The sequence below is a fragment of the Gambusia affinis genome, linkage group LG05 (assembly GCF_019740435.1).
Source record: "Gambusia affinis linkage group LG05, SWU_Gaff_1.0, whole genome shotgun sequence".
In the NCBI taxonomy this organism is placed as follows: Eukaryota; Metazoa; Chordata; class Actinopteri; order Cyprinodontiformes; family Poeciliidae; genus Gambusia; species Gambusia affinis.
This window is the reverse complement of record NC_057872.1, coordinates 29722969-29747099: the sequence shown is the minus strand read 5'-3', so window position 1 is coordinate 29747099 and position 24131 is coordinate 29722969. Positions and strand designations below refer to the sequence as shown.

The following is a 24131-nucleotide window of genomic DNA, read 5'->3' as shown; positions in this document are numbered from 1 at the left end:
TTTCACTCGGCTCCATTTGTTTCATTTTAAGCATTTAAGAGACACAGTGGTGACACTTTAAACTGCTGCTCCCGCTGTTACTCAACAGGCTGTTGCTAGGTAACCAAAGAGTGCGTGAGTTGCTAGGTAACCAAATATTGAGTGAGTTAGCTCGTGCTGTTAGCTCTGCCTACATCTCCCAGAATGCCGTGCGGGTCTGGATCAGAATTCAGTGAATATTCTACATATTGAATATTGAATATCTATCGCAGCATTTTTATGTCTCTTTCAATACTTTCAATTTTAAAAATATATTTTGACATACTGAAGACATGAACTGATCGCTTTGGACTCAATATGATCTTTTGCTCCATTTCCGGCGCCTTTCCCTTGATCTATTTTGTGATTTTGCCCATTTCACTGCTGGTCACATCAGCTGCTGTTTATGCATCACAGTGGCTGCGACTCCCTGCGTGATTCATCCGCCTGCTCACCCGACGCCAGAGGCCAAACGGCAGAAAAGGAAGGAGCTGTATCCCTGGACGAAGGACGAGAAGAAGGCGAACACACTGTTTATGGAGAGCGAAATGAGCAGGGTCTGTCTCCGACCGATCCGATCAGCCAGGCTGCCCCAGACGAAGGCTCCAACCATCATCCCCAGGTACACGATCAGACCTGCGAGGAAGAGGAGGGGACAGGGACGAGTCGCTCCATCAGCAGCGTGAAATGATTGGAAGAGATGAGAGGCAGATAGGATGATAATGAGTTATTATTCTCCAATAAACTCACGTCTAGCACTTCAAGGCTTCACTTTCACTCTCATTAGATTTCTAATTTGCTGCAAATTACTTCCAGGGGAAATTTTATTGGACTTCTAAAAAATGTTTGCATTAATGATGAAACGTTATGGAAGAATTGAAGCATAATCCTCTGAAATGTTTCCAGACAAAAAATGAAGCATCAGTTGTTCTTTTCTCAGCTGACGGTTATTAATATCTGAGTTTTTAAAACAGTTGAGTGTTATCAGGGACTAAAAGAACTGAACATTTTTATGTTTAAGTGAAGGATTTTATTTAAATCAAGCTGAAAATTTGCTCTGTTGACTCTCTACATTCAAATATGGAGCAAAGAGTATTGTTTTGCATAACAAAGGAGAAAAAGGTTACTGCATACATTTGCATAATGTTTAGTTAAAGGCCAATCTAAAGTCTTATTTTGTTTGTTTCCAATGTTCAAATCTAGAAAAATATTTAATCAGATTTGGTAGTATTTTATTAGTTGAAGTTGGTTTATCTCTTCTATCGCTATGATTTTCCAACAATATTTGCAGGAGGGTAGCTGGAAATGTTCCTGCATTTTATTAGTTCAATAATTTGCACTTGGGGGGGAAAAAACAGATTTTTTCTCAAGTTGGTATGAAATATTCTTCTTTTAGAGTTCGAATGCAGTGAGAAGCACAAGAACACGGTTCTTACACAATGTTCACTTTGAGATTCCTTATTTTTCCAAACCTAAAGGTAGAAGTTTTCTGGACATCTTAGTCAAAATATTTACCTTTAACAACTAGTTTTCTCTGCACATTAGATTAAAAAAAAACCTGCAGATAGGACTGTAGAGTGTATAGTACTGGGTCATTTTTCTGGGTGTTTTGGCATCCACACTAACTTAAATTTAATTTCTATTTTAAAATCTGTGACCCTGCATGTCAAACAAATCCAGATTCTTCAGATTCTTCATTTGATTTGTCAGTGTGTGTGTGCATTGAGAAGAGTGTGGTGAAAATGTGATGAAAATATTCAAATTAAGCTAATGTGCAGCATATGAAAGCTAAAGTAATTTTAATGTAAATCTATGCAAAAATGTCTGTAATTATTAAGCATTATTAAAGATACATATCCTTTAATCAGCAAGAAAGTCTAGAAAATCAAACATTTCATGTTCGGTTTTCCTTTTTTTTTTTTTTTTACTCATCCAGAGTTTGAAAATGGTTCAAAGAAATTAACACTTTTTAAGAATGGTGCAGTTCTAGTGCAAGTTATACACTGAGGTCCCGGTTAGGTATCTGAAAGATATTTAGCAGGTTTTCTATCAAACAATGTTCAGTTTATTGATCTCAAACTATTAAATTAGTCGACTGTATTTCATACAAGCAGAAACAGAAGTGTGGATGTTCATCCACAGCTTCAAAATGACACAATCTGCAGTAAGAAACACTGAGAGCCAAAGTATCATTAGTATTTCTAGTTGCAGTGTCTAAACTAGGCTTTGTGTTTCAATTAAGATACCCTAACGTCTAAAATGGAGTCAATGATTTGAATAGACCGTTTCCCGGGAGGCAATTACTCATTGTGTCTTTCACGCCGAGTCAGTTTTAGTACAACAAGCCATTTAATGGGAATACTGCCATTTTCCAACTAAGCAGGGGAGAAGGATTGATTTATAGACTATCCAGTATAATAGGTAGTGATTTATCCCTTTCAACTTGTTATTACTGAAATTGATACGTTACAGATTGAAACAACTGGCAGGAGTCAAACGTTGTGGAGGACTGAACTGGAAATGCTCTGTTGTTCTGGGTTTTTATGTTTCACCTCTTTATGTTTGTGTGAATCCCCGTAATTTAAACGTGTTGCTTGGAGCTCTGAACCCAGCGGTGAACATGAATGTATGCATTCAGCAATAATTCAACCCCACGTTGATTGATCACACAAAGCAAATCAGTTTGGGAGGAAGGAATGCAGTGAGCAAATGCTGTTGTGTGGTTTGACCAAAAACAAACTATTTTATTCATAAACGCCAAAAAAAAAGTAATAATATTTAGCGATGCTTGTTGTTTAAAAAATCTCCCACAGGTTACAGATGGAAGATTCTGGACTCTTTAAATGATGAGCAGGAAGGTAAACAACAGAAACAAAATCAGAGCTGGGATACATTTTAGTTTATGAGCTAAATATTGAGCTTGCTAGCTAAATATGTAATTTGAAACTAAATATTCAGTCTGCAAATGAAGTATTTCACTTGCTAACCTTCGTTGTGGAGTTAAATAGTTAGCTCCACAACAAATATTTAGCTTGCATAATATCTGTAGTTTGTTAGCAAGATAAATATTTGGAGCTAAATATTTAGCCTACCAAGTTAACACTGTTTAGCTTGCTAACTAAAAATTTATTTTGGAGTTAAATATTATGCTTGCTAACTAAATATGTAGATTGAAGCTAACTGTTTGACTCTAATTTATATATTTAACTCTAAATAAAACATTTATTTTGAAAGCTAAACATTTAGCTTGCTAACTAAATACTGTTTTGTGAGCTAAATATATGGCTCTCTAGCTAAATATTTAGCTCTCCAGCTCCATTTTTGACTGTGTAACTATACAAACAATCCAAATAATTCAGTGTCCATTAAACTTACGTTCTTCTAAATGACGACATTTTATTTGTTTAAAAAGTTGTGCGTAAAAGACAAAATTGGTGTCTCCATTTTGAATACTTGTTCTGTCTGTGGAAATGGATCTGGAGCTGCTGTGTTCATGTAAAGTTATCAGGCTGTTACACAGATTCCCTCTTGTGCTCTAAATCTGTAGACAGATGTTGATCAGGTGCAAATTTTGAACTTAAGCCTCAAAAAAGCTGGTAACTCAGGGATTATCCATGAAGACTTAAACTTACGTCGAATTATGTCTGCAAAAAGCAAATCTACTCCAGTCAATGACCTCAAACAGATTGAAATGCAGCCGTAATGAGACATTATCCCATCAGCATTTTGGTATTTTTAGTTATCTAAAAATACACACCTTAATAATATGCAAAGAAGAGAAACATTACTATAAATGTGATTAAGTGAGCATGAAAAATAAAAGAGAAACTAACATAACTATCAGAAGGCAGAATGCAAAGGTTGGGCAATAAAGGGGTGGAAATACTAATTCAAGACTTTACCTCATGAATAAAAACGTGGAAAAACGATGTGAGTGGCATCCAAAAAAATGTAAATCAGAACTTACAGTTCCTACAAAACCTTTCCAGACTGTGTCACATTACAACCAGAAACTTCAGACTTTTTAATCACAGAAAAAATCCAACCATTTTGACTGAATCTGAACAGTTTTTAACTCTCCAGATTGAAAAAAGGTTGGTAGAGATGTGCTCAGTAAAAATACATGGAAATCTTTGATTGTAACATTAATAAACGGAGGGATTTAAAACTGTAAAAAGTATCGACTAGAAAAAGGAAGATCAACCACTGTTCAAGTTGGTATTCATATGTCAGAGCTAATGACTGTAGATTATATCTGAGCACCAAGGATGGAAGCTGTTGACCTAAATTAAGTCAAAAGGAACGTCGTTGCTTTTCAGATCAAACAGCCTTTTAAAGGCATTTATGAAACGAGTCGTTTTCTTCTTCATCTGAATCGTGTGACTCATTTAGTAAATCTGAGAAAAACTGATCTCAGAAAGAAGGTGACTTTTCTCTTCTTTGTCCAAACAACTGCAGGAAATTCTGTTATTTCATGTTTTTGAGTAAAAACTACTAGTGCCACACACGTTTCATACATTTAGATGAAATTAAAAATGATCTGTAGACATGATGGAAACATAATGGTTGTGCTTTCTGTAATGACTGGCGAGTCAATCACAGTGAGTGACCGGGTCATTCAGTAAAGATCTCTGATTGGATATCGCTGTGGGCTGCAGCGCCGACCTGTCGACCTTTCACCCATCAGAGGAACCAGATCACTGGTGTTGTTGTCACTGTTACAAAGCATCTAGATCAGGGGTCTCAAACTCCAGTCCTCGAGGGCCGCAGTCCTGCAACTTTTAGATGTGCCTCTGCTGCACCTGAATAGAATAATTAAGGCTCTGGAGAACTGATCTACACAAGGTGGAGGTAATTAAGCCATTTCATTCCAGTGTTTTGTACCTGTGGCACATCTAAAAACTGCAGGACTGCAGCCCTCGAGGCCTGGAGTTTGAGACCCCTGGTCTAGATAATATATCAGCTTAATGTGTTAACAAACTTCAGAGTTACTAATAAAAGCCAGGAGTACAGTCTCAGTGTGTGATGCCTCAAATAACATAAATCTAACATTAATGTGTAAAAAAGCTTCAGGCCTGCTGTCACTTGAAACTTTGAAGATTTATACATCTGATTAAAACAGGAAAGTAACACAACACTAAAACAAGTCCTGGATCTACTTTTAGCTTCATCTGTCCAAAATAAAGGTCAGATGAAAATTGACTGTTTCTCTTCTTTTCTTGAATTTCTTTAGCGTGAAGCAGAGATTCCTGAGAGCTTCTACTCTCCTTCCTGTTGACACACAGGTCCTGTTTTGATCATTTCTTGATTCTGCAGGTCAGACAGAAGTAAAGTTGAACACAGCTCAAAATTTATTTATCGTTCCACAACGAAGCACTTTTTAAAACGTATCATGTTGCTTGGACAGCTTTTCACTCCTAAGAAATGAAATTATTATTTGGAAACTGCCTTATTAATATCTTCTCATGTTATCTTTGTTTAAATTTGTCAGATGATCTTAAACATTTCACAAAACAGCAGTGATGCAAACAGGAGGAGAAATGAGATGGAAAAGGTGTTGGAGAGAAGCAGCAAAGCTGAGCATCTCAGTCGGAAGTGGTGGGAAGAGGAGATGGAGAGCATGAAAAGAGGAGTAAAAAGAGAGAAAAAGGGAGGAGTGGACAGCGCGAGTCAACGTTGTGACAGAGCTCCCTGAGGCACAGGGATAGTGGATGCATGTGGATGCGTGTGGATGTGTGTGGATGTGTGTGGATGTGTGTGGATGCATGTGGATGCGTGTGGATGCATGTGGATGCGTGTGGATGTGTGTGGATGTGTGTGGATGCGTGTGGATGTGTGTGGATGCGTGTGGATGCATGTGGATGCGTGTGGATGCGTGTGGATGCGTGTGGATGCGTGTGGATGCGTGTGGATGTGTGTGGATGCGTGTGGATGCGTGTGGATGCGTGTGGATGCATGTGGATGCGTGTGGATGCATGTGGATGCGTGTGGATGTGTGTGGATGTGTGTGGATGTGTGTGGATGCGTGTGGATGCATGTGGATGCGTGTGGATGCATGTGGATGCGTGTGGATGTGTGTGGATGTGTGTGGATGCGTGTGGATGCATGTGGATGTGTGTGGATGCATGTGGATGCATGTGGATGCGTGTGGATGCGTGTGGATGCGTGTGGATGCGTGTGGATGTGTGTGGATGCATGTGGATGCATGTGGATGTGTGTGGATGCGTGTGGATGCGTGTGGATGCGTGTGGATGCGTGTGGATGTGTGTGGATGCGTGTGGATGCGTGTGGATGCGTGTGGATGTGTGTGGATGCATGTGGATGCGTGTGGATGTGTGTGGATGCGTGTGGATGCGTGTGGATGCGTGTGGATGCGTGTGGATGCGTGTGGATGTGTGTGGATGCATGTGGATGCGTGTGGATGTGTGTGGATGCGTGTGGATGCATGTGGATGCGTGTGGATGCGTGTGGATGCGTGTGGATGCGTGTGGATGCGTGTGGATGCGTGTGGATGCGTGTGGATGCGTGTGGATGTGTGTGGATGTGTTTGGGGAGGGAAATGAAAGAAAAAACTGTGCAAGACTGCAGGATTGTTGAGTCTGTGTGGATGAGTGGGAGAGATGGGGCTTTAGTTTGGGTTTAATACTACTACCAATAAAAATATATCATTAATATAAAAGACCCTTATTTCCACTTCCATTTATGTGCATCAAAGATTTGTTGCTAATTATAGCCAGGTACAAAGCTTCCTATTTCCTTGTGCCAGTCTGTCCCACAGGAACCAGTAAATCAGACAGGCCTGATTAGATCTGCCATCTTGTCTTTGTCCCTTCTGTTTCCCCTCGACCAGGACTTCACTCAGAAAATACACCAAAAGGCCAAACACTTATTGTAATACAGAAAGGTTCCTGGATGCTGCAGGAAAACGGCGCAGCAGCACCGCAATGCACAACGCAGCGCGGCCAGCAGGCCTCCAGAAGGACAGAAATACGCCGTGAAATTTCTCACACATCAAAAGCATTTAAGCTCAGTTTGTTCCAGAAATCATCTCTTTCTGTGCAGAACTCCTCCTTTGTGTATTTCTAATAAACTGGCTGCAGCAGCTGCAGCGTCATGAGAAGGGCAAATCAATGACAGCCAGTGTGTTTCTCCTGCGGCTCACTGAGCATCAACACTGCATCACGATTTGTGTCACTCTGAAATCCCAGCTGGTAGTTTTCTTACTTGATCAAATGTTCCTCAGCAACACGCCTCTGGAAACCTTCTTAATAAAACGAAGCAGTGTTTTGTGAAATGAGGTGTCACAGCTTCCTCTCTGGGATCATCTGAAATGTTAACATTCTGCAGCTCATTCTGCAGAGAGTCCTCTGCAGAATGAGCGCTGGGTGTCGCATGCAAACAGCTCACGATCCCAGCCCAGTGCTTCAGGTTAAAGACTGTTTAGACTGCATGCTGATGGAGCGCAGCGGGGCGGGGAGAGCGCAGGGAGCAGTCGGAAATCAGGGGATGCAGAGAAGTTGGAGCAATAAAAAAAAAAAAGCCTCTTCGGCTGTGAGTCAGACGTGTTGCATAACAAGCGAAGGAGAGAATGGAGGCCGCTCGTGACTCCTAACTGAAGCCCTCACCATAAATACTCAAGTATTTTCATAATTTAAACATTTACACTTTTTCTTAATTCCTCTGGGTAAAATTTTCTGTTTTTATTGAATTATTTTACTGATTGTAGCAATGCGCCTCCCCTGCAGCGTGCTATAGGAGCTGACATTAATGCTAAACATCATGGTGAGATCAGCTGCATTTAAAAGCTCCCTGCAGTACAAAATGCACAAATGTTGACAAAGACTAAAAACAAGAGCTCAGAAATCTCTGGCCTGTATTTCTGTTCAGTTATGTTTCCTTTTTTTCTTCCTCTGATTATTATTTTTGGTTTGTTTGGTCTTCTAACATCATTCATATTGATATGAATCAGGGTCATTTTATTAGTTTGGAGGTTGGTGAGAGTCCTGCCTTTCTGTTTCTTTGTAAAGCAATTAGAGCTTATGCAAAAAGATACTGTAAGCCATATTCATAGAAAAGAAAAGAAAAGAAATAAAGGCTTGAAATATCCACTATATGTTTAATAAATCTACATGATTGTCGCTGTCTTTCACATTCTGACACAAGATAAAAATATTGAGGTCAAAATGGAGGTCAACGGTAAAACAAATGACAGGGGTCAAAGATTGTTTAACTTCAAAAGGGTTCAAAAATAATTTGTTTAAGTCAAAGTTATCAAATTATCTGCTGTAAATAATTGTGTTTTCTAAACTCATGTATGTAATTATTAATATATTAATCCTTGTTATACAGCTGGTTCCTGTTCTGTGTCCACCCTGTGCAGCTAACGACAGACGATCATGTGGTTCTGGACGCTGATTAAACAAAAACCCGCAGGGTAGGAAAAACAATCCCGGAGTCTTCAGCTTCCACTCAGTGCAAACAGAGCCAGCCATGCTGCACACAGTGTGCTAAAGACAAACAGCACACACAAAGGAAGCACAAAGCCAGCGCTCCCTTTCACATCCAGAGACACAAACAAACACTCAGTAACACAGGTGAGCCCAGGCTGATGGCACCGTGTGCCTGAGAGTTCAGTCAGACTGTTGGGCTCATGAACGGCCAATTGGGTCCTAAAAAGCTGCAGCCTCACAAAATGTAAACTACAGCGACTGCAAGGATATTCTCTTAGATAAGGAAGGGATAGCAAGGGAAGTGGAAGCAGCTAATGCCAGAGAGGGCACTAAATTTGAAATAAAGAGTCGATAAAAAGCAGAAAGTGATTTCAAACTAGAAGAAAAATGTGGCATGTTTTTTTTATTTATTTACATAAAATCAGTTTCATCTGACAACCTGTAACCCCATTATAGATAACTAAACAAACACATTTTGACCAGACAAGTAATGCTACTTACTAATGGTAATTTAAGATATCTTCATTTACATTCTGACTAGTGAGAATAATTCATTACGTTGAATTAAATTACATTTCAAAATACCTGAAATAACGTCACCAGATTGGTCATTTGACAGGTCAAAATTATGTTTAATCTCTTTCAAGATATGTTTGAACTAGTCAAACCTATTTTGCTACTATCTGAAAATACATTAAATATATGTTGAATTATGGTGTCATTCAAGATAATTTATTAGATTAATTGAAACCTCAATACACCTCAAAGATAAACAATAAGCAATAAATTAATTAACTGAATGGGAAATTAAATTGAGCTCAATAATTTACATTTTCATGAATTATCATTTTTCTCTTTTCTCTCTTTCTTTCCACCAAAAACTGGATGATTAAGGTCTTCAGTGTGGAGTATTTGGTCTCAGTTTTCCCTTTTTTCGGACGACAGTTTTGTTCACAGAGGCTTTGTCATTCATTTTATTGGTATTTTGTTTATTTATTTTATATATTTGTCTTCCAGTGCCCGTGTTAAATGTTCATTAAAATTTTAAGTTTATTGATCTTTCAGGAAGGATTCTTGCTTTATTATGCTATTAGCATCATATTACTTGAAAAATGGTGTCAAAACTACAATGTTTAATCGCAATAACCATTGGGCCAAATTATGATCCAGAAAAATTTGTTATTGTGCAGGCCTACTAGTCAGGATGTAATAAGAAATGTCTCAAACAGGTATTTGGTCTAGTCAAAACATAATTAGAAATACCTTCATTTACTAATATGTCTATTCATAAACCAATTTTAGATATCTGTGTACTGAAATCAATTTTATGTTAAAATGGCCTGCCATACACAAAACTCAGTTGACTTACCCAGCATGCCTTTGTTCGGCTCTGACAGGCACATGTCCTTCTCCGCACTGGGAAGCACGAAGCCGACCACAAAGATCTCCACGCCGTCGGCCATCAGCGCCAGTCCCAGAACAAAGTAGAGAGTCCACTGGAACTTTCCGTGGCCGCACTCCTGCAGGATGGTCTCGTACTGCTGGGCCAGCTCCTCCCGGTCCTTCCGCACCTCGCCCTCAAACGCCGCCAGGTCCCTGAACTGCTGCGCCTCGGCGACTGCCATCCCATCCAAGCCGCCGGTTTTCCCAGAGTCACCCCGAGGAATGCCCTGGTACTCACCCTCGTAAATCTCATCGTCCTCGTCGTGACCTTCGGTGGAGTCGCTGTGGCCTTCGTCGTCGTTGGCTCGGCTGTCGTTCCGGTAATATCCACCATCATTACCTGGCACGCCCGCGTAATCGTCGTCGTCGTCTTCCTCTTCGAAGCGCTTGTAGGAGCGCTTGACGTACTCATCGGCCACCTTGTCCACGCCGCGTCCGACCTTTTTGCCGACCTGCTTCTTGGCAACTTTGGCAATGTCTTTGGCGCCGCGGATGAAGTCTGAGCGGCCGTCTCGGTAGCGCCCGTCGTCGTCCATCTTGGATGCTTGGAGGTGGTGGAGAGATGCTGCAGAGGACGGGGGAGATCAGCACATGAGTGTCTGCTGTGGATTTCTGTGGACTGATCCAGGCAGGACTGTGGACAGCTCCCTGCTCTGCTGCTGGTCACCACTCAGACACCAAACCCTGCAGGGAAGCAAAGGAAACGGGGATGTCAGCAGCAGTTAGTGGACTGGAAGTAGTATAGGAGAAATACTAAAGCTTCAGGTTCAACTAACTGTGAGGAGAGGAAGCTTCCAGAGCCTCCATCCATCAACCACCCAATCCTCAAATACATCCAAACTAAAATTACCCGGCAACATGACCAGACATACGTCCAGTCCCCCCAGCTGCCAAGGTCTACTTGCTGGAGAAACCCTCTTTCTAACATTTTAAGGTGAATTAAGCCATGAAGAGCATTCATGTCACCTAGACTATCCAACAGTAGTGGACATTATGAACAAAACTACATCATAAACATTAGCTTTGCTAACGCTGCAGTGCTATACCAACTTTTTAATTAGCAGGAGCTCCACAGCTGAGTATTGCTGACTCAAGCAACTCATTTGTTCATTTGTAGCATAGCTGCTCAATAAAGTTTGATATGATGACTGAGGCCACAGTCCGACTCCGTGAACCACTTCATGTTGAGGAATAAAAATCAGCAGCTTAACCTAAAACCAATATTGCATTATAAGATTGGTGTGGGTGGACATCAGCTTGGTGCACCCGTCTTATTTGACTTCACCACTAAACTATAAAAAAAAAAAAGAGAAGTTATTTGTTCACCACAAATCACTAAAATGTACTAAATATTCATAAAATTTCATTGTAAAAAGTTCTGACCCAGTACTTTTGACATTATAGTATATAATGTCATTATAACGATGAAGCCTTTCCCAAGCAAGAGTTAGAGATGGAGAGCATCTGACAACACCCATTAAATAAACTGGTAAAAAATTATATTACCTAAATCTGATCTGCAATACAGTATATCTTAGAGTTTATTGTGAAACTTAGTCATTTTCTAAATGCTTCTGGCATCTCTAATAAAGTGTGAGTTGGTAATTGAATCGCAGTTAGACCGAGGGACAGACTAAAAGCTGTTGCAGGCAGTTGATGAAAGATTTAATTATGTAATTTCATTTTCTTCTACTGAGCAAAGATGATACTGAAGGGATGGGAAGCACGATCTCAGGCCACAACGAAACAGATGCAGTAAAGAGCTGAGAGGAGGCAGAAAGGAAAACACAATGAATGTTGTTTTAGAGAGTCGAGGATTTCCTCTGTTCCGGTAGACAACATGTCCATTAAGCCTCTGAAAACCAAGAAAAAGATCAAAACTGCACTCAGACGCACCATTCAACAAGCTATATTCACCAGAAAACTGCATATAGTAGCAATCAGTATTATATGATATGATACGACACAGTAAGTAAGACAACATGGTAAAACTCAGCATGCAATAAAAAACTAGATGGTGAGTTTAAATGTTATGACAGCCTGAAATCACAATGTTTATATGAGGAACTAATGAGATGCAACATTTTGTAGGACAACTTTATAAAGTGACACCAAAACAAACTGCCAGCTGTAACTCTGCTGTTTTACCTGTTCGATTGTCTACTAGTGTAAAACGTTTCTAGACCAAACCCTGCAGGTGTGAAGGCAGAGAGGTAAAACATGGTAAGATACGACACAAAACGATTAGGTATGACAGGATACATTCATTTTTTACCTGAAAAAATATATTTACAGCCACAACATTTTGTAAAAGACAAAACAAACCTTTTATATCAGTTACCATGAATCCTGCAGTAAACGTATCTACAACCTTCATAAACTGGTAAAGATGATTCAAGTGGAGCCCAGAGCTGGTGGTGGGCTTTAGGTTTAAAGTCACTGAGTGAACGAAAATATACAGAAACTGAATCAGGAAACTACAACATAAATCTGCAGCTGACATCATATTTTGCTCTGATGTTAGAAAGAAGCTCTGGAGATTCCCATTTGCTTTTAAAGAAGTCATAACCAGAAGAAAGAACCTTCAGCCCATTCAACACGTCTGAATCTCTGCTTTTCATTGCTCTTTTATCCTTCAGCTTTAAAACAAGTACATTTACTGCATGTCTTTTATCTCCTAGAATAGATTTCTCCCTCTTCATCAGGTGTTGGCGCTCTCTGATGGAAGCAGGATATTTTACTTCAGGGACATAAACGATCCATTTAGCGGCAGGCAGCTTTTGGCAGGGAAACGGCCAGGCAGAAAGGCACTAAGAAGACGGATGGAGAGAGAAGAAACTAATAAAAGAGCTAAAACACAAAACCATTAACATCCGATGGCTTCCACCACCAAACACATCCACTCCATATAATACACTCAGCTCAATTTGTTTAAGCCATGTTAGCAAAATGATGCGAATTCAGACATTTTGTTGATGTTTTTCTCCTTGATCATATTAATATTTTACAACAGTCTTGCTGCATGTGTGGTTGACCTCAGATTGACCTCGTTGTGAATACAGTGGAGTCCCGTTATCCTCAGAGGTCAGACACAACAGAAGGCTTATTCAAATTCACTTTTAGCTTTATTATTCATATTTGTTATTTAGCAGCAGCAACATAAAGAATGTTGCAGCAGAGGATATTTAAAAAACTGCTGCAGCTTGTTTCATTTTGTATCTTTAAAATCTCTGAAAACACACAGCAAGTTTTCAATGTAAGGAGATTTTAGATCTCAAGAGACTTTGTGTGTTTTTTCATCTTAACTGTGCTTCATCAACTTTAACTGAACATATTGTTTTGCTCTCTCTCTCTCTCTCTCTCTCTCTCTCTCTCTCTCTCTTTTCCATCTGCTCAGTTCCAGTGTGTTTTGGTTGTTTACATTATAATCTTTCTTCCCTAATGTTTGGATTCCCTTTTGCTGCCACTTTATTCAGTTCTGCACAGTTTTCATCCAACCTCCTGTTTTTCCTCACCTGCCTCTGATGTCATCCATTTAGAGTGTGTGTGTGTGTGTCTCTGTGCGTGTGTGTGTGTGTGTGTGTGCGTGTGTGTGTGTGTGTGTGTGTGTGTGTGTTGGGCAGACGTGGTGATTCCTTTTCTAGCTGCAGATGGCTGGTAATGTCATGCAGCGCTGGATTCATTTCTCACATGCAGAGATGTTTTTTTTTTCTCCCGATCAGAAATGCTGCAGGTTCCAACTAAAGCTGAAGAGCTGTTTTTCAGAAACACCCTTTAAAAAGAAGAAGATACAGACATTTCTAGTGACTTATGTCACAAGAGTTAACATCTAAATGATGTTAACTCTTGAGAAAAGTAGCAGTCATAAATGCATAATTCCCCCTGACAGCTCAGCAATGTGAGAATCAGTCAAATCTGTCGGCTGCCTCTCCTGCCTCAGTAACTCAGATATTTCTGCCTGTCTCAAGAACTTTTAAAATGTTCCATAATATTTCTGCTGTTTGGAAATCTCAACCACACCCAGCGCCGCCAGCAGACTCATGAAACAAACACCCACACCTACAATAAACAGTCCACCAGAGGAAATGATGTGCAGCTGGACGCTCTTTTCATATAGCTGATAATCAAACAACTATATATACAACAAATACCTGGAGAATGTAAGTTTAAAGTTTTATAGTTACAGTTTGTCATCATTCTGGTTCTTTTGGAGTCGGAATGTGTAAGACGGATCGGAAACCAACACCTGTCCAATTTATTCTGTTTTAGCTTTTTTCTAACGCAAAAAATGTTTCAGATCATCAAACAAATTTTTATATCACACAAAGATAAGCTGAGAAAATACAAATCCACTTTTCAAATGATTTTTTTCACTTTAAAGGTGAAATAATCGACACAAACTGACCCTTAAATGTAATTTAAAACTAAACCTGATAACTGACGGCAGGAACAACTTCCATCCATTACTTCTGTCTTTGCAGAATTTCTTTAATTCATATTTTAAAACACAAAAAACCTGCTTAACGTCTATCCACAGCATTTCACTCAGATTTCAGGCCATGATTTGACTAGGCCAATGTGTTTTAGGTTCTTTTGTGACCTCCTGGATGAGTTGTCAATGCACTCTTGGAATAATTTAGGTAGATTAGCCTCTTCTGGGAAGGTCCACCATTATTCCATGTTTTGTCCACTTAACGTCTCACTGCGGTTCTCTGGAGTCCGAAAGCCTCAGAAACAGTTTTGTAACCTTTTCCAGACTGAATGATGTCAGTGGCTTTTGTTACTCATCTGAATTTCTGTAGATTGGAGCATGTTATGCTCCAGTCATGCTCCAATCTAAGCTGGACATCTTTTGGATTACTTCAGGCTAGAAAGGAATTGTTAAAGTGTTTAAGGTTTGGCAGCAGGATGCAAATACTTTTTCATAGCACTTTATCCCTCACATTAGAAAGAGAGTGAAAAATACTGCAAATAAAGTCAATTTCATGCCATGCCTCCTCTTTCTGTCTGTTATCTCTTCTGTTACATTTGTTTCTTCACCTTGTCCATCTTATCCAAAATCTTTTCTCTGCTCTCAACACCAAGCATCTCATTTATTTAACATTTTTAACCCATTGAGAATAAAACCCTCGATTTTTTTTGGTCAAGAGGCACCAACAAATACCACACAAAAGAAAATGACAAGCTGTAAAAAACAGGCACATGCCGTCGAATTTGTCTCGAGAACTTTTAGTTTGGATGTAAAAACACCAAACAACATTTATTCAGTCAATTTCAAAGTTTCTTGTAGCAAATTCCAAGAACGGAGCAGAATGAACGAAAGCCTTCTCACCCAATTCCTGAGCAAAAGGGACAGAAAGGAGCAGCAAATTGTGTGAGCGAAAAGTGTACAAGTCAACATTTCTCAGTGCAATTTCTGCAAACATAAACCATCAAGAGTCCAAGTAATGCCTGGTAAATAAAAACTAACTCCTGCTGATGTTGAGTGAGCAATTCTTTCAGTTCCCTCAATAATTCATGGCTCTTTTCTGGCCGAAGGGACAGTGGTGTGAGCATCGACTCGACCTCCCCCAGCGGTGATGCATTGTTGCAATAAAGCGGCTTCGCTCCAGTTCACGCTCCCTCATCTGCACAAAGTCACACAGCTCTTCCAGCTGCATCACGTCCAACCCAGAGCTGCACACTCGCTGGCGACTATTGGCTGTTTTCAGCTCAACCAGGCCAGAGCTCCACCTCAACACGCAGGTCTCCTCTGGGAGGCTCTGCATCCACGGTGGCACCAAGTCGGATAGCAACACCGTGTCAAACAGAGTGACGTCAGGCCCCTGCATCCATTTTGGCTCTGGTCTCTGCTAAACGGGCGGAACGGCAGTCAGACAGAGCAAAGCTGAGGGAAGCATGTAAACGATGTGAGGGATAAATGGACTGCATTCTTCAGGTTCTCATTCAGGTCCATTAGCTTCCACTAACAGAGAAATGTCTCCACAAGCTCATTTGGAACTGCAATGCAGCTGATTGTTTATCAATCATCCTGCTGAGAACCAATACATCACAAAAGGGAAAGATACATTTCAATAATGATGCATTTTTACACCAATTTACAGCAGGAGAGGAACTGGTGCTGAAAGCTGTTGGTTCTGTAACAGGACAGCCCTGCATGGAGAGGCTTTGACAGAAGAAATGACATGCAGACATCGTCAGATCTCTGGATTCACTCAGGAGTTGAGTTAATGAGGAGACCTCCTCCTGCAGATGTTTACACCTAATGTGTCCTCCATGCACGTCTGTAATGAGGGTGCAGTACAAACATTTATACCTCTTCCACTGTTCCACCTTCTTTTAAGCTAACAGAAAGCCCCTGTAGTCAAATCACTGTCGAGACATCTTCTGCAGAAATTCTACTGGAAGTCTCTTCATGACTTTTCACACTTAGAGGGGACGCTTTATGCAAAATTCACAATTTGCACATTTCTGTACTTCCATTTGGGTTTCTACTCATTCTAAAAACAACCCAAGAAAACAAAACTCCCAGCCAGTTTTTGGTAATAAGTTAATGTCTTTTGGTGTCTAGAAAATTAGCCATTTCAAAAACCTCTGGAATGTAACATCACAAATCAGTAGGTACTGCTCCGTCACCTAGCAACCACAGCCCCGTCACCTAGCAACCCATGCTAATGGCATGTTCAAGGTAATGTGCAGACCTCCATTTTGGTCTCCTCTAAGACGAAAACGTGACTATTATTAATCATACCAACAGTTTCTCCAACCAGAGCTGCTGATCTCTGCTGTTTTAACCTAAAACCAATTCAAAGTACTCCACCAAAATGTTTTTAGCTTGGAGAGACCAGCACAGCTCAATCTGCCTCCACAAACCTCAGTAGCTGTTTGTAGTTTAGCCTAAACAAACAGACGAAGCTGCAGGTACTGCAACAGAACTAAAGTCTTAGTGACAGTCAGAAACCTCCTGCAGGGATTAAAAAAAGGTGATTATAAAACCTGTGAAAGCCTAACTTATGATCAGCATCCGGTCTGCAGACCCGGCAGCCCGGCGCTCTGAGAGCAACGAGTGCAGCGTTGCTTTTCATGGTCGTATGAATTCCAGCTCTGCTCATCGTTCTGTTTGGATCATGTTCAGATGAGCAGATTTATATTTCACTACCAAACTACAGAAAATGTTTGTCTATTGACTTTGACGTTTTAATTTTAAATCAGGGTCAAATTATTACAAACATGAAAAAGTTAGGTATAACACAAAGTATTCATCTTTTAATAACCAAGCTTTAATATTAAGTAAAGCCACTTTAGTCCAGAGGTTTTTACTGAAAAGCTGCACCCAATTTTAAATTATTGGGTTAATACATTTTATGAAATTTATTAGAACTGAGTAGCAAACATTTTGTAAGAAAGCGACCCAAAACCTGCAGTAGAGCATTTATCGCACCGTTTATCATTTATCATGATAAATTTCTTGTCAGGATAAGAATTACGATTTACTGTCACATTAAATTCCAATTAATGGGGTTTAAAACTTCCCAAAACTGTCTTTACTGTCAGGTTTGATAGTTTTATGATTTTTTCCACTGATTGTTCAATGAAAGCATCAATAAATATCAATACATTTAAAAATACAGTTACCATGTGCAACTTAGTGATACAAACACACTTTATGTGACTGGTGTCCTAAAGAAATGTATCACAGTTGGGAATGTTTTCAAGAAACTCATTTGTGTCTGTGGGGCTGTAATTGGTGTGACACAAAGTTACAGTCACATAAAAAAGGAGTAATATATCGTTCTTGTCATCACTTTTATTGTTATCACAATAGTACCAGAGTTTCATGAAAAACTTTGGAAATGAGAACAAATTTATTAAAATCAAGCAAAAATCAATTTGAAAATTCGATGCATTTCTTTTCCTACAGCAAACATGCAAAAATCCTTTTGGATCTATGATCAACAAAGTCTCTTTCCTACAAAAACAAAACCCTGGACTACTTTATTTGCTTGAATTTTTTTTTTATATTCTTGGCGTGTGAGAACTTTTGAATCAGCGATTTGGACACCCCTGATGACTGCAGTCCAGGATTTCATCAAACATCCTCCTGAACCAGAGGACAGCATGAAGTCACCTCTGACAGAAATAAGATGCACTGTGAGTTATTTATGGTTCGCTCCACTCTAATTGCTGCTCCAACCCTCTTTCATCTGCAGCTGACAGAAAAAGGCCATTGATTATTCCTCTGCCTTGCAGCAGAGCAGAGACCTGGCGGGTGTGAGGTCCAAACAGATGTCTCCACAAGCACAAATGAGGCGGTTGGATCCGTAAAAGCCCCCTTGATGTTCACACAGCGGCGCTGATGGCTGAGCGTAGCAGCGCTCCACCGTGTTTTAAGATGTTCTGCTACCGTATCGACTCAGAGGCGACCTGGAACGTCTGACGGGATAATCTGTGAGGACCGACAGGAGCGTGGCCCAATCAACGGGCAGCAGGCGGAAAATAGAGCTGCTGCTGCAGGCTGGGGCGGGGGCCGGGGGCCTGGGGCCTGGGGCCGGGGGCCGGGGGCCGGGGGCCGGGGGCCGGGGGCCGGGGGCCGGGGGCCACAGAGTCAACATTGATCATCAAATGAGCTGAAATCTGGGATGTTTGTTTTATGTTTTTTTTTAACATGTGTAGAATAAAAAAAAATCAGCACAAGCTCAGCTTAATGGATTTTGGCAAAAATCAAAGTTTTTCTAATAAAAACCACCAAAACTAGATTGACAAAACTAAAGCAGCTACAGTCTGAACAAAGTCCAGAGAAAACCGGAGCGGACAGAACTGGAGCCACTTTTTTATATTTTCTCAAAGGGTCAGTTGTGCCAGAATGTATTGATAAAACCATCCATCCATTGTCCCCTAGTGGGGTCCGGAGGAGCTGCTGCCTCTCCAGCAAATGTTCTGGGCGAGAGGCGGGGTCACCTGGACAGGTCGCCAGTCTGTCGCAGGGCAACACAGAAACAGACAGGACACACAACCATTCACACACACACTCACACCTAGGGAGAATTTAGTGAGACCAATTTTGTTTTCGGACTGTGGGAGGAAGCCGGAGAACCCGGAGAGAACCCACCATGCACAGGGAGAACATGCAAACTCCATGCAGAAAGACCCCGGGCCGGGAATCGAACCCAGGACCTTCTTGCTGCAGGGCAACAGCTCTACCAACTACGCCACTGTGCATACTTATAAATGACGGTAAATGTTATTTTTTTCTTACTTGCCGTGTCGATCACGGATGATAACGCAACATTTAGTAAAGCTGAGGAAGCAGAGCTGTAGAAGAAAGAAATACTGCAAACAGCTGGAGGAGCTGAATTTAACAGTAAACAGATAAAAACTGCTTTGAGTTGAGTGATAAAAAATATTTAAGCAAACCACTATTATCTCTGGAGTCCAGCGGGTCACATAAAAAACGACGGTGGGGCAGATTTGGACAGGAGTTTGTGAACAAGCTTGTGATTTTAATTTCATTTCTTCAATAAATAAAGACACTAAACTGAGTAAAACAGAACAAGCATAACTTGTTATGTTGGGTATTAAAGTAAGAATAACTGAACTAGCAGAGGAAATAAGCATGGATAAAGAAGAACCATGAAAATAAGTGATCAATACAGGAAAACAAGAAGCAAAGAATCCAAATAACCTGACAGGAGGAAGCTGGAGAATCTGGTGAGATCCTCCAGCTTCATACAGCAGATCCTGGTCCAGCTCAGTTCTGTTCTTTAATCATAATGTAAACAAACCTGGAGTCTAAATGATTCAATAAAGAAGAAAATCTAGAAGCTGCAGCAGCTACAAAATTAGTTTTTAACTCTAGTTTCCTTCCAGAGCACAAAAACAAACAGGCTGAGTTCATTAGTCGCTCTGCATCAATGCCAGATGGGATTGGCTTTGTATTGGCAATATACTGGTCCTATATTGATGCTTTATTGGTCCTGTATTGGCCATATATTGACACTAAATTGGCTGTGTATTTTACTGGAGGACAGACAAAATGCATTGGGCTGCACAGTGGTGCAGTCGGTAGAGCTGTTGCCTTGCAGCAAGAAGGTCCTGGGTTCGATTCCCGGCCCGGGGTCTTTCTGCATGGAGTTTGCATGTTCTCCCTGTGCATGGTGGGTTCTCTCTGGGTTCTCCGGCTTCCTCCCACAGTCCAAAAACATGACTGTCAGGTTAACTGGTCTCTCTAAATTCTCCCTAAGTGTGAGTGAGTGTGTGTGTGACTGGTTGTTTGTCTTGTATGTCTTTGTGTTGCCCTGCGACAGACTGGCGACCTGTCCAGGGTGTACCCGCCTCTCGCCCGGGAGCTGGAGAGGAACCAGCAACCCTCCCGACCCCATTAGGGACAAAGGGTGTTCAGAAAATGGATGGATGGATGGACAGACAAAATGCCCTGATCAAAGTGTCCCAGTAAAACAGCAAGTCTTTCATTCTCACCACTCTGACCTCTGAGTGGTGACACTCATGTCCACCATGTCATGTTTGGACATGAGTGAAGAGACAGGCCATCCAAATGGGGTTTTGGGTTTGGGGTTTTTTAGTGTTCAGTTTTCCATCTTGCTGAAAATCGACACTGAATTCGAGTCTCCTGTTAGAGCCTGAGGGGAAACACCCAAACTGTTCAACGGATCAGGAGGAGACCAAACGAACACATGAACTGAAAACAAACGAACTGGGCCGGAGTTCTTTAATCTGGTTCCTGAGGAAGAATAAAACCCATTTTCAGTCCCACATCCTGCATGGTGACGGTCGCTGCAGCGTCTCATCCCACAGGCTGGCGGAGCTGCAGCATGGCTGCCACACAGGGAGGACAACACATCACACATGCAAAGTTGTAAAATGCATCTCATGGTGACGGTAGAGCGTGAATTAATCAGCCAGCAGCTCTGAGGATGCACTCTGCCTCACTTCATAAACAAACCAGAGCAAGGTCCAACTGCAGCGCAGGGACCGAGCAGAGCAAACAGAAAGACCCGAAAATACACCGAAAAAAGAAAAACTGCTCATCACTCGTTCTCCATCTTATCCTCCCCGCTGGGTTTCCACAAGGTCATTTTTGCGCACGACGCAGGACACCTCCAAGGATGCACATTTACAACCTCCTTCACGATTCACAGCAGATAAAACAACAGATAACCAGGGAGGCTGTGGGGATTTCATCCGAGAGGAACGAGAAACCGAGGCGGAATCTAGAAACGAGGCGGAGAGGAGAGAGGCAAGGGCACTGGAGCAGAAACCAGCGTTAATTAGCAGACACGGTTTAGAAATCTGGAGCTGCGGGTTAGCGCTGCTTAAAATCGCTAAACAGAACACAATGTGATCTCTGAGAAGGATGGAAGATGTTTGTTCTCTGCAGGAACCAGAACAGAGCGCAGCTGGCAGCAAAATATTCCCCCAGAAACACATTTCAAGCCGATTTCTACATTTACCATTTATCAATTATTATCATTTAAGGGCTTCAGGGTCATCGAAGAACCATTTTATCAGGAGGCTGTCAGGAACCTTGGCTGGGAAATGGTCACGGAACCGATTATAAACGGATGCAAAGCAAGAAAAGCCGGAGGGGAAAGGCGGGGGGGGAGGGGGGGTGATGTTGGATTAAATAATCTTACCTTTGGGATGAGGTGGTCAGCGCATTTTAGGGCGACTGGGATGATATCGGCACAGGGAGTCACCAGGATCCTTCAGCAGAAAGTGGCTCCTGTGCGCTCCTGTGATGGCTCCTGACGTAGTGACAGGGGAGCTGCTCACTCCTCCCCCTCCCGCCCGCTTCCCTTTCTACTACACAGCATCCTTCCTGCATGGATACACACACACACACACACACACTCACACACACACACCCTCCTCTCCTCCTGCTCGCTCCCATCCAGGTTTCAGCTACAAACCAGAACCAAGCAGAGCGGCCGGATGTGTGAAGCCGCTTCTTTTCTTTTCCAGCCTGGTTGGTTCAACCAATGAAGAGTCCAGCTCTCTCATTATTCAGACAAATGAAGACGTCTCCAGGCTTCTGCTGCAAATGTTTGGTGATGCAATCTAAGCGAGGCTCCCCTGGCACGTGTCTGGGCTCGTGCCTGTAATTGGCTCCGTCAGAGATCAAAGAGACCCTGATGGGAAAAACAGAAAACCTTTTAATTTCTTAAGGACGTGATGAAGAGCCAGATGTCTTCCTCCGTGTCTCCTGACTATCCACTGAAATCTCAGTGAATCAATAACCTGCAGCAAAACCACAAGATATTTTTTTCATAACCTTTTTGTGACCAAACTGTTGCAAGGCACTTTAAATGAAAACCAACAATAATATCTAATTTGTTGATGGATTTATTCATTTACATTCGTAATATGAATAAAAATGAATATAAAATATCCCAGAAATATTTATTTATTTATTTTATTGTTTTTTTTTAATTATGTTCTTAATATAATTTTTTAAAAATCAGTACTACACCAGAAATGTATACTTACAATTTTTTATTTTATGTATTTATTGATTCTTTTGCCTTTATTGAAAATGCACATCTCACATTGGAAAATCTTTTTTTTTTTTTTTTTTTTTTTTTTTGCCTTTGTCAATCAAACAAAAGAAACATCTACAAAAATATGTTGACAGAAAAATACAGAACATGAACAAAACACCTTTTGGGTTTTCTAACTGGACCAGCCTGAAGTCAATGAACCATAATGACAAAAGAAACTATTATAGTATTGCAAACAACACAAACTGTTGTAGTCAGTTCCACAACAGACTCAGCCGGTCTCATCATAACTCGGACTGGTGGTTCTGGTTCTGGTTCTGCTGCTCTGGAGATAATCCAAACAGAGAAGAACTGCTGAAAGCTCTGTCTGATTGGATCGGATCTGATCGGATCTGATCGGATCCGATCACGACCTGTCAGAGCGCCGATGAGGCCGATTTACCTGCAGGACGGGATTAATAATTCATAAAGTAACACATCAACTATTCTCTGCTTCATGCTGAATTCTGAGAGCATGTTTGTTATTTTCAGCCAGCCTTTCATTCTGACACACACCTACACACACACAAAAACAAAAATATGCACGTAAAGTGATGGTTTATGTTCCTCAGAACACATCAGAGGAGAGTTGGATTAGTTCAAAGTTTATTTTATAAGTAATTAATGAAGCAAATATGGAGATATAAAAAATGACTGGTAAATAATTATTCAGGTTTTATTCTCTTTGGTTTTAGATTTTTGCTCTTATTGTTTTACTTTCATACAGTTGCAGTGATGCATAACCATGCATCACTTCATGGTTACACCAATGATTTTTTAGCCTTCTTTATGTTTATACAAGTTCTTTTTGTAGTTACCAGAACTGCTGCTGGTGAAAATGAACAAAAACAAATTGCCATTGAAGTTGCATTTATTTATTTATTCTCTTTACAAGTAAATTATTGTAAAACAGAACAAACATGTAAACAGTTATTTACAGCACCATATGTGTTTCATTTTATGGCCTGTAGATTTTAAAGTAATGTACTATTTTATAAAATACTTTGTAATATCTAATCTACAGGTCGGTGACTGATTATCAGCATCTGGGTTCAGTGAAGTTTCATTCTTCTGGTTTATTTTCATGGAGTGATTCTCTGTATTACAGCAGCTTCCTGTTTAGCTGCCCTTTCACGCTCACCATCGCGTCTCTCTGACGCTCACTTTAATTTCCTGTACACAGTAACCCAATCAGGTCCAGTTTATTAATGAGAGCATCCGCAGCTGTGATGAATCAGCAGCTCTTCATCACTCCGCTGCGCAGTGAGGTTTTCACTCAGAGTCAGAGGTTTTCTGGACATAAAGGCTCCGACAGAGAGGAAGAAATGTCACCAGTTTAGAGAAACTAAACTGCTTTAAATTTACTTTGAGTTTGTACTTTGTCGCCATCTAGTGGTCAGATTAGAGAAAGCGCTAATAATTGGCCGGAGTCTGTTTGGGATCAGATTTAATTCACATTTTATCCGACACTTTATTTATGCTCTGAATATTAATTACCATATTTAAAAATGTTACATTAGTGCATAATTTTCTTTCCCCTTAAATTATTCGAAAATAATTTAGCACAACTAAATTTCCTGAAGTTTTATTTTTTTTTATAAACATTTAATCAATTACATTTTAATCACTTTAAGGGGTCAGTGTAAACTTTAACCAAAAAAAGTTC

At 40.7% G+C, this 24131-nt stretch overlaps 1 protein-coding gene across 1 annotated transcript in view; it reads right to left on the bottom strand.

Annotated features, from left to right (window-relative positions):
* sv2a (synaptic vesicle glycoprotein 2A) overlaps positions 1-21984 on the bottom strand; it is a 33394-nt gene extending 11410 nt beyond the window's left edge. Inside the window, exons 1-3 of the mRNA XM_044117190.1 lie at positions 21563-21984; positions 9838-10595; positions 474-654 (exon numbers count right to left, since the gene is read on the bottom strand). Coding sequence (XP_043973125.1) covers positions 474-654; positions 9838-10447 — 791 coding nt within the window. The 5' untranslated portion in view covers positions 10448-10595; positions 21563-21984. The remainder of the gene's footprint in view (positions 1-473; positions 655-9837; positions 10596-21562) is intronic.
* Between the last annotated feature and the right edge of the window lie 2147 nt (positions 21985-24131).